Raw genomic sequence first — 12,122 nt, forward strand, 5'->3', positions numbered from 1 at the left:
CGCTTCGTACCTCAAGCCGCAAGTAGTAAGTCTGTAATAAGCGGAATACCACTACGCTTTGCACTCATGGGACAGAAGGACAATCCCGAATGCTTTTATATATGTAGATTATTGTACTGTACATTTAATTGCACACAACCACTAACCTATGAAGACACGACCTCAGTAGGAGAGTCTTCAGAGGTGGTGCAGTATCTTCAGCAGGTGCGTTGTTGTCTTCTTCCGCTGAAGGAGTACTAAGAGTAGGCAGTGGGTGGGTGCGCGGCTGAAGAACATCTTGATAGGCAGTTGCTGGCGCTGTCTTTTCACATGCGTGAGGATGCTTTTGTAGGGTATTGCCATCTTTAATCATATACAAGAGTTTCACCTTCTTCTGGATAGTAAGCATCTTCCTCCGGCGCTTAGTTTTATTCTCAGAAGGCTTAGAAAAAGCAGCACGTTTAGGAGCCATGGTAGGGCTTAGATAAAAATTCTAAGAAAGCGCATGCGTAGTGACGTAAGTGTGTATGAGAAAAAAATCGCAATAGAGTGAAGCCGCGAAAGTCGAAGTGTGATATAGCGAGGGATCACTGTATATATGTATGTGTCTATATGTGTGTGTATAGCTTTGGTCACTGAGTGCAAGGGAAAAATAATAAAATATAGTCTATAAGTTATTAAACAGTAAAACATTAAAGTTTTAAGAAGTACAGGTACATTGAGCACTACTGGAGTGGTTGCGGGTAAACTACATTTAAAAGACTGTGTAACACAACAGGTAAGTAGTACTAACAGCAGCTAAAATGTATATGGATCATCTCTCGGTAGTTGATCCCTTTTGAAAGGCACTACACGACGGCTGTGGTATAGAAATTACATTTTCTATGTGAACGTTCAAATTTCTGTCTCTGGTAATGTGCCTTACCGGCATTACCAGCTATTAAAGAATATTAGTTTTGTGTCGTCTGCAGTGTTAAGAGAGAAAGGCTTTGGTTTGGGATAAAAGGAAAAGAGGTGTAAAAAAGGAAAGTTGCCTTTTTCTTTTATATAGTGTAGAGAGATGTGTTTGCTGATGATATGATCGCCTTTTGGGGACAGTCGCGGTGGGTCTTGTGTAGACTGGTGAGACGTCCCTGCCATTAATCGGCTGTGATGGCACTGTCAGTCCTCCACTCGTGTGCGTGTCTTCATAATCCGAGCTGACGACCTCATAATCGTATACTTGCAAAAGAAAGTTCGAATCGCCTTAATATTACTTTGCCGCGGTGTATAAAAGGGGTCCCGTATTTGCACTTGTCTGGGCTATAGCTCAGGGGGAAGATGAAAAAAATTCTCACTTTGACTTAAGGCAGAAGCGCAGTCAGCGTCTAAAAGGCCGGCACAGCTATGCGCGCGCGCCGGCTGCTCGACTTTTGCTGAGCAGGAGACCCCAGTTTTTGCAGACACGTTCACAATATCAAAAGTCTCACCGCTCTTTGGAGGTCATTCATATATATATATATGAATGCCACCAGGTTGCACCTCAGACTGTCCAGGAGCTCAGTGATGCCCTGGTCCAGATCTGGGAGGAGATCCCCCACAACACCATCTGTCATCTCATTAGAAGCATGCACCGATGTTGTCAGGCATGTATACAAGAACACAGGGGCCATACAAAGTGCTGCGTACAATTTTGAGTTGCTGCAATTAAATTTTGGCAAAATGGACTAGCCTGCCACATAATTTTTTCACTCAGATTTTTGGGGCGTCTTTGAATTCAGGGCTCTGTAGGTTGATCATTTTCATTTCCATCAAACGATGTGGCATCCTTTCGTTCCTAACACATTACCCAGTCTATATCAGTATAGATATCCAGGAGGATTTCTTTTTCCCATTCAGATCTGATGTGTTTTCAAAGTGTTCCTTTAATTTTTTTGAGCAGTTTATATATATATATATATATATATATATATATATAGCAAAATACCGCTACTGCAGCGAGAAGTAGTGTGTTAAAGAAGTAATGAAGAAGAAAAGGAAACATTTTAATAATAACGTAACATGATTGACATTGTCATGAGTGTTGCTGTCATATATATGCCTGCCTAAATAAGTCACCCTCGCTTCGCTCTTACATTTTTACCGTTCATTTAATCATGGCTAGTGATGGCGAATCGATTATTCATAAAGCTTGAATTGGTGATCTGTTTTTCTGTATGAACCTCATATTTTTTCAGACTTCTTCTCAAACCAAGGTGGTGCGAGGGTAAAATGAATCGTGATGCGCTGATCAATGTAATCGGTGTACCAGGAAATCATGCATTGACAAAAGTTCCATTTTGCTTGTAATGCAAAGTGTGATTAAATGCATTATTTTTTAATGCGTTATGGAGCACATGCATCGAAGCTTCTCAGCTGTGCTTGTGCTAAGAAAAGGAAAGATTTTAAAAATAACGTAACACGATTGTCAATGTAACCTTTTGTAAGTAGTGCCTGGAGGATTCAGTGTGGAGAAACTCTAGAGACAGCATGTGTATTAACTTGTGGATTTTTTCTGGGAGTATTTGGTGGCAGTGTGACGAAGTTGCTTCGAAAGACGGCATTAGCCGCGGAGCTCAGCTCAGACCGAAATGAGGTAAATGGGAGGGGAGATGATGACGTGACTCCCCCACCCGCCTTAACTGTCAATCCCCCACAAACACAGTCTCTCAGAATTTGCATAAACACACCCCTTCACCTGCAATTTTAACTTAGTTACAAAGTGATCAAAACTCTCGTTTATATCCTGCGTCCTCTCATTAAACTTGTATCCTGCATTACCCGTGGGCATGAGAAACGCCAGCAGCAGCCTGTCTATGAACTTAATTTAAAGTTTAGGTTTACACCGTGCTTTCTTTCCGAAGTAGCAGCACTCATGAATATGGTAGTATATGTCACTCGCTTGCTTCTTATTGTTTCGCTGCCTTCCCTATTATATAATGCATGTTTTCTTCAGTGCTTTTTGGAGGTCTTCCGCACTGCGTTGACAGTCAGTTCACGTGATTACGTGGAAGGCGTGATGATGTCACACGAAACTCCGCCCCCCACGGCTTTACGAATTACGAAATGAAAACTGCCTAACTTTTGTAAGTAAGCTGTAAGGAATGAGCCTGCCAAATTTCAGCCTTCTACCTACATGGGAAGTTGGAGAATTAGTGATGAGTCTGTCAGTGAGTGAGTGAGTGAGGGCTTTGCCTTTTATTAGTATAGATTGTTATTAACTCTTTTCAGGGCGGATGTCAACTTTTGTCAAAAGGAGGGGTTGATGGTTGTAATCGATTGTAAACGGTAACAAAGCCTGATGTTATGTTTTAGTTGGACTCTCTGTGTTAGACGGAAAGTTAGCTTAATTGGTTTGACTGAGATTCCCTGCACTTGCATGAGTAACGAGGAAAAAACAATGGCAAAGATGGCATCGACGTCAAATTAGAAATCGAAACAAATGTGTAAAGCAAAATATTGCGTGTACGACATTTTGCATATTATCGCTGAATTGGACTCCGAAGTGATCGAAAACAGTTATAAGGTACCAATATCAGCTGATTGGTCCCCAGTTGATCGTGGTGCTGAACAGATTTGTGTAGCTGACATGCCTATGACAATGTTCACCTGGGACGACCGGCACTTACAATGACAAGAGGTATAAACCAGATTGCGATGCACTGCAACTGGAAAACTGCCTCTACCACACCCACCCCATGAAGCCAGCCTGCCGCACATTCCGGATGAACTTGCCGCCACAGCACGTGTCAACAGACATTTTATGTTGATTTCTGTGTGGAAACCATTGCTTTGTGTGTTTTTCAGAAAACTGTGTTTTTTTTTGAAAAAGTATTCAGCTCTCAAAGAGTTAAACCACCCTCTCTTTGGTTCCGTAAAAGTTGAAGGAAATATAGACAGGACAGTAGTTACATACATACATCCAATATCGTGTATTGTACTTACATATTTTACAGTGTATTGTACTCTCTGTAAAGCAGGCTACAGATAATGATTGAATAACATAATATTTCACAGTTTGCCTGCTGCTTACGAAATGTGACATCTTATTTCTGATTAAGCTGCTATCTTTCAAGCTAGAGAGCAAACAAAAGAAACAGTGCCACCACATAATGAAACATCACAATTTTATTCTACTGTATTTATTTATTGTAGGAAGTGCTTTTATTTTTACATTTTCTTTCTAATGTTCATTAGAATCAGTAAGTAATAGAATGAAGAAAAAATCCAATGAAAGTTTAAATTGAAGGGTGACATATTGGTTAGTCCTTGTAAGAGGAGAACAGGCATCCCAACTGGGAAGGAGGATGGCTTCTTACCTGGACGGGATGCCAGAGTGGAAGGATGAATGGCTTGGCTGGCAGAAGAGGTGGAAGCTAAATGTTAGAAGCAGTTCCATCCACCATATACCAGGTGGCAGTGGTCCTCATGTGGCAGCCCAGTTTTGACACCCACAGGAGTGCTTGGGAGTTGGAGTCCAAAAGTGTAACCCTGTCAGAGTCCCTGGGTGACAATAGAGGACGCTGTCGAGGGTGGACCTTCTTACTTTCTGTATGGCCCGGAAGACACATTGTGGCAAAAGAAAAGGGAGCCCGCTGTCTCACATCAATGAATCGGAGTCTGGAGGCAGCAGGCAACACTCAACTGAAGGACAAAGGAGAAGGATTTGGTTTACTTTATCATTAATGTGGCTGATTTTTGGAAGGGTGAATCTGTTGAATGTGCTTGTGGATGAATACATACCTTTTATTTTATCCTAGAAACATGTTGGGGCTCAGGGGTGACCCTGATGGTAACACTCTTTACTTTACTCTTTACATGCTCCCTATATCTGAATGTGTTTTTTTTTTTCCTCTAGGTACTCCAGTGTTACTCTCACATCTCATAGATGTGTGTGTGTATGGCTCATTGGTTTTGTTAAACTGGCCTCTTATGTGTGTGTTTTGTGATAGATTGATCCCTGTGCAGAGCTTACACTGAAAGTGGCAGAAAAAAACTCTGCTTTGAAAATTAATGGATGAAATTACACTTGAAAAATGTGTTTTTGGTAAAAACTGACTTTAACCTTTATGGTAATATGTATAGAATATGAACAAAGTAAAATATTAAAGGTTGTGTTAAAGAGAACTTGATTTCAGAATAAAAGACAGACAGATGAACTCTATTTCATTTAACTGTTTGAACTGATTTCTGAAAGGTTTTTATATAATTAAATGTTTCACTTATTATACTGCACATGATCATCTTTTTATGGTGTTTAGATGGGAAATTTAAAAAAAAAATCATAATTTTTCTGTTTTCTATCTGTGGCATTGCTTTTACAGTAAGCAATTACTTTGAACAGGCTTTGTCAAAAACAGTAACCTCAGCCACAAGGTTGAGTTTTTATTAAAATGCTGAAGTGATATCTACATGTGTATTTACAGTATCTCTCTATTTGTCATTACTAAGTTTTGAATTTCCATTTACAGGGTGAGCAATGCAATATTGTACCTGACAATGTGGATGATATTGTGGCTGACTTAGCCCAAGAGGAGAAAGAAGAAGGTAGTCTTTTTGTTTAAAATGAATATCACAAATTATGTTTCTGTGTATAACATGTCTTTTGTCGCAGTACCATGGTTGTGTTGTCCTACAGTTCCAGTACCCTCAGCCTGAATACCCAAGAACCACCTGTGTAGTTTATGTTTTTTCTCAAGTCTTTGTGAGCTTGCTTTCCAGGGACTCTAGTTTTCATCCCACATTCCAGAAACATAGAAGCTAATCTTCCATCACACTATACATCTTTTCCAGCAATTTTCAGTCATAGACATTTATGTAATCTTAGCAAGTCTCAATGTGCATCCATGATTGTCAGTGTGACATCCCCAGCTTCTCATTCATAGTGACCTACAACTTGCTACAACAAATTCAAACTTGTTTGATTTTGTCTTAAGTCATGAGGGTAAGCTTCTGTGTTGTATGAGTGGTTTTTGTTTGTTTCAAATCAAAAATGTGATACAAATTAAGTAAAAAAACAACATCCCTACAAGTACATACTTATAATTACCCACCGTATGAACATAAAAGTGACACCATAAAAAAACAGATTTAACAAGATCATAACTCCTGACCCTCCCAGGGACTTTGGAGTTTCAACTCTAGATACAGTATATAAGACCATTAGAGATACTTGACAGGAAAGGTGCAAAAAATTTAAATGAAAAAGATGCTATATACTGTATAAGCTTTTAGTGCATCAGTGGCTTAGCTCCACAGGTTCATTGATTTAGATGAAGCATTATTAATTCCACCAGTGGACATTTCTAAATGGATTAAATTTAAAAAAATGAAACAACCCAGTGCTGAATTGTCATCAACTCTGGGAATTTCTGTCTGGATGCAATAGTGATTTTAGTAGCTATGGTACATAATAAGGACACTCTTTGGATAATAATTAATGGAGAGGGAAGAATCATCAACAAGGAGAATGACTGAATGGAAAAAGCTAATTTTACAGAATAATATGCAGGAAAGCAAATGGGCAACTGCAGACCAGAAGGCAAAGACACCTGGACACTATCAGAAAACATGAAGGAAAGTACCAGGGAAGTCTAGAGAACAGGAATGACAAAAGTCTGATGATACCAAGCCTGTTTTGTGTCTCTGCCTAGGAGTAAGGAACATTCTGTCAATGATTTGAAGTTATGAAAACTGATAGTTTGGATTTTTGGAAGACAAACATACATTCTTAAACACAGCATTCCAGCATATATCCCTTTTGTAATGGGATAAGTCTTTAGTCCAAAAAGAAATGACAGAAAGAGGTTTATAAGAGGCTTTGGAATAGGTGATACAGGGCCTTTGCTAGTTGGGATAGGAGTTAGACAGAGATATAGAAAATGGGAAGTAGGATTAGACTGCAAATCTACACCATTGGTCTTAAAAAGCTGACATGAACTGGAGATAAAAATAAAAAGAGGTGGAGGGCAGATGAAGCGTGCAAGCGGTTCCTGAAACAAGCACAGTCCAGAATCAATAAAAATATCCCCTAATGTCACAATACCTTATGGGATCAAGGAGGGAAGGTGCATGATCCTCCTCCAATTAGAATAGCTGAATTATTAAATATAGGTATTTGCCCCTGCCACCTGGGCATAAATGTAAGTTCTTTCTTGTCCAGGCCCCAGCACTGAATGAGTCAGAGCAGGCCCAAAACAGAGTCTACAAGACCTTATGGGAAGTTTACAAAATGAAATATTACTTATATTGTGTGTGTACAAGCATTAACATCCAATGAGCACTTGCATGCAATGCTACTACAAGGAAAGAAAGAAAACATATGTTTTGGACTATGAAAACAGAAGAGAAGTTTGGCTATCCAGTGTCTCATGTTTGTCATACCACAGCAGAATGAAAAACAGAAAAGGGTGGGCCGGGAAAACTGTTAGTCAGCACATTAATTAGCTGTCAAAATGTGGCAAACTCATGAAACTTTGCAAACCTTAAAGCTTACCTAAAAAGTAGTGAGGGATTAATGTGATCCATCATCCCATGTGATATCCCAAATATAATCTATGATCCTCAACATAATAATGGGGTAATGGGGATTGTGGAAGAGAGGTGAAAAGAGATTGTAAGTAGGGAAGTAGGGTCAGGAGCAATTTGTGACAGACTGGTATCAGCAAGAGTAAAAGGGAAGGTCTACAGGACAGTAGTGAGACCAGCTATGTTATATGGGTTGGAGACGGTGGCACTGACCAGAAAGCAGGAGACAGAGGTGGAGGTGGCAGAGTTAAAGATGTTAAGATTTGCACTGGGTGTGATAAGGATGGATAGGATTAGAAATGAGTACATTAGAGGGTCAGCTCAAGTTGGACAGTTGAGAGACAACGTCATAGAGGTGATATTGTGTTGGTTTGGACATGTCTAGAGAAGAAATGCTGAGTATACTCAGAGAAGGATGTTAAGGATAGAGCTGCCAGGTAAGAATAAAAGAGGAAGGCCTAAGAGGAGGTTTATGGATGTGGTGAGAGAAGACTTGCAGGTGATGGGTGTAACAGAGCAAGATGCAGAGGACAGAAAGATATGGAAGAAGATGATCCGCTGTGGCAACCCCTAACAGGAGCAGCCAAAAGAAGAAGATTCTTAACATGACAAAAACCACAAAAAAGTGCTGTCCTCAGACTAAATTTTGAAAAGAAACACTTGAATTAGATCAATAGTCTGCCTTTTCTCCTTGATCTCACACTTTGCTTCTGCATCTTCCTGGTCTTAGTTCTTATATTACACGCCTAATAAATACAACAAAATATGTTAATAATGGATTTTTACCTATTTATGGGGATCACCTCCAGTTTATTGCTTAATAGAATGCTCAAAAATGATATTTTATATCTGTTACTTGCCCCATGTTTTTTGGCCAAAATATTTTAATTTCATGTTGTAATGGAGAATCACAAAGATCACCAACTTTACGATACAATGAGCTTCAGTGATGGGTCCAATACTGAACAACAGCCAACAACATTAAAACATCCATGGAACAAAATCTTGTTACTTGTATCACATAATCCGTATGTCAATTATCCAGTCATATGCTCACAATGTGACAAATGAATGCATGTTTTGCTAACATATTATTAAAACGTTTCCTGTTCATGCACCCCTGATCTTCCAGTATTTGTTCAGCAATAATTTAACAGTAAAATGTCTTTTATATTAATACTTGCTATAAATGAATTATACTGGTATGTCTCTATACCCTTGAACTAACAGACCTACAATATATTGAAATGATTATTTTTTATTGGAAATATAAAATTTAATATAAAATTTGATATTTATACTGTTAAAAACACTTCTTTCAGCATGTTGCATATCAGAATGTAATTGTGAGTGTCGCCTAGTATATAATATAATGTGCTGTGTAACACCTGAGACATTTCTCTAATGGATATTTAGGAATATAAACGGGAAAATTCCTAACTTTCCAAATGATGGTTACTTAACCCTACTTAATCATGTTTTCTGTAGACTTTGCATAAATTAAACATTAAATTTCTTGGCAGCTGTTGGTTGCTGGGCATGCATTTTTCTGACAAATTGATAGAGTCAGGCACTGCACTTTGAGATTTAATAATGCTCATCAAATCTTTCTTTTATAGATGATACACCAGAAACCTGCATCTACTCCAACTGGTCCCCATGGTCTGCCTGTAGTTCTTCTACTTGTGAAAAAGGAAAAAGAATGAGACAGAGGATGCTCAAAGCTCAGCTTGACCTCAGTGTGGCTTGCCCACACACCCAAGATTTTGAACCATGCATGGGACCAGGATGCAGTGATGAAGGTGAGAGAAAATAAACACATAAATGGTAAAAACGTGTAATTTTTTCTTTGTATTTTGTCCCAAAAATTCAGATAGCAGATGCTTTAATTAATCAACATACCTTTTGCCAGTTTCTATTTTCAGTGAATTCTTGCTGGATTTCTTAAAATAACTAATTACATTGAATGGCATAGTGAATCAGTGGTTAGAACATCCAACTTAAGGATCCAGGTCCCTGATCTTGGATTTGAATCTCTTGTCCAGTCCATCTGTGTGGAGTGTGGACTTTTGGGTTAGATAGATAGATAGATAGATAGATAGATAGATAGATAGATAGATAGATAGATAGATAGATAGATAGATAGATAGATAGATAGATAGATAAAATATGCAGAATATGTGAAAATATTGGGGAACCATCAAGCAACGGCATTTAGTTTCTAATGGAAAAAAAATAAAATAATTAGTGTAAAAAGGTGTGGCATACAGCCACACAAAAGAAAGCTAAGAACTTATCCATCCAGCTCTAGCGGTGGACACCAATTTCTGATGTTTTGGGTTTCTATTGTCACGCTTGGGTCACAGATTTGCACAGAGACACAGGAGGCTGTAGAAAACAGGAATTTTATTCAAACACTGCAAACAAACATTTGTTTCTTTTTCAAAAGCTTAAACGTGCTCCATGACTAGTCAGAGATTACAGTTCCACTAGGAGCAGAGAATGTCAGAGAGAGAATGAGATAAAAGCAAAACAATCAATTCCAAAACTGACAGGCGCTGCACAAGGCTTTTAAGTAAGCAGAGTACCGCACGAGGGCTTTATTACGCGTTATAGCGCAAGTGAGAAGGGTAAGGAGCAATGTGAAGGTAGATTGTGTTTCAGGGGTATTCCCAAGGGCGTCAGTGTCCTCTTGGGGTACGATCACCCTTCCAGCTTACACCCTTCCCCTTAGCTTTATTCACATTCTCGTGAATAAACACCTAATGTCAGCATCTTCTTTACCTTTTCACCCACAATATTTCATCGCACTTCCGGTATCAGGAATGGCCGCATCTGTACGCGAACATCAGGTTCAGTAGTGATTTTATGTTTTGTAATGTTAGTCTTGCCTGGTAAATCTGATAAAACATCAGTGTTCCGTTCGATCAATGATAACAGTTCTGTCTTTTGCGTGTCAGTAAGATCGTTACCAATGGCAACATCAGTCTGAGAAACAGCAGGCAAGGAAGTGTTAACCTGGTCGGTCGTGCCATTCCTTCAAGAGATTAATGTGTAAAATCTGGAATGGTTTGTGCTGGCCTGGTAGTCTAACCTTGTAATTTACCGGACTCATACACTCCTCAATAATGGCGGGGCCCTGCCATTTAGCTACAAATTTGTGTGGGTCGTACGGAACCAGTACCAAAACACGATCACCAGGTTTGAATTCACAGAGCTTACTTCGCCTATCGTAAAGACGCTTCTGAGTTTCCTGTTCTCATTGTTGATGCTCCACAGCAATAGAGGAAAGCATAGAAATTCTGTCCTGCAACGAAATTACCCGATCTGCAAAGCTTGGTCCTTGGGCTGTTGTTTCGTTACCTATCCATTCCTCTCGTACAACATCCAGGATGCCTCGTGGCCGTCTGCTGAATAACAATTCGCACGTACTCAAGCCAGTGGATGCCTGTGGTGATTCTCGCACCGCGTACATAACAAAAGGCAGGACAGAGTCCCAGGTTGTGGGATCATTATGAGCGACTCGCCTGATCATCTGTTTCAAAGTTTTGTTAAATCGCTCAGTCAAACCATTCCTTTGTGGATGGTAAACAGTGGTACTCAATTTCTTAATAGCAAAGTTGTCACACAATTGTTTCATCACACGAGAAGTAAAAGGTGTGCCTTGATCAGTTAAGATTTCTCTAGGGATGCCAACACGAGTAAAAATATCACACAGAGCTTTGGCTACAGCAGAGGAGTTGGCCTTTTTCAGGGCAATCACCTCTGGATATCGTGTTGCATAGTCAACCAACACCAGCAAATATTGGTACCCATTCTTAGTCTTAGGTAAAGGGCCTACAATATCTAATCCCAACTGCTGAAAGGGAACTTCTAAAATGGGCATAGGACAAAGGGGAGCCCGAGAAGGCTTATATTCGGAGACGATCTGGCAATCAGGACATGAAGTATAAAATCGTTCAACATCTTTTCCCATATTCAGCCAATAAAATCGCTTTGATAACCGCTCTCTGGTTTTGTCAGCACCGAGGTGCCTTCCCAAGATGTGAGAGTGTGCCAGATGCAAAAGAGTTTCCCTATGTACTTTAGGTACAACCAGTTGTTCAATAAATTCCCCCTTTAAATGATCTGAGATCACTCTGAAAAGGCAACCGTCCTTTTCTATAAAGTGCGGGGTTTTCACGCCCCTGGAATCGCGCTCTTGGTAGTAAGAGTCATTGACAGAGCAAGCCTGTTTAAATGCATATTCTAATGAGCTATCAGAATGCTGCAAACGCACAAAATCTGATTGTTCGCTACTGCTCGGTTTGTGTTCGGAGGCGTTCACAATCTGAGAAGATGTAGATGGACCAGCCTGCCACTTTGGAAAATTGTCGGAGGTGTCCTCCGTCTCGCTGGAGAGATCGGGTTCAATATCTAATTGGTGCTCTAGATTTTCCCCCGCCGTTACCAATTCTTCGTCCTTGTTTTCTTCTTTTCTTCCCCCATTAAGTTCAATAGGAGACCGGTACACTGGTGCCCGGCATTTATTAATTAGTTTAGGATAGAGGGCATTTCTCCGTCCTATGAGTAATGGCCAGGGGCAGGAGTCTGAAACG

General features: G+C 39.8%; 1 protein-coding gene across 1 annotated transcript in view; it reads left to right on the forward strand.

The window, feature by feature from the left end:
* LOC120526619 (spondin-1) overlaps positions 1–12,122 on the forward strand; it is a 558,899-nt gene that overhangs the window by 428,952 nt on the left and 117,825 nt on the right. The window contains exons 10-11 of the mRNA XM_039749784.1: positions 5,469–5,544; positions 9,144–9,326. Coding sequence (XP_039605718.1) covers positions 5,469–5,544; positions 9,144–9,326 — 259 coding nt within the window. The remainder of the gene's footprint in view (positions 1–5,468; positions 5,545–9,143; positions 9,327–12,122) is intronic.

This window comes from Polypterus senegalus, chromosome 1, assembly GCF_016835505.1.
Source record: "Polypterus senegalus isolate Bchr_013 chromosome 1, ASM1683550v1, whole genome shotgun sequence".
Lineage (NCBI taxonomy): Eukaryota > Metazoa > Chordata > Cladistia > Polypteriformes > Polypteridae > Polypterus > Polypterus senegalus.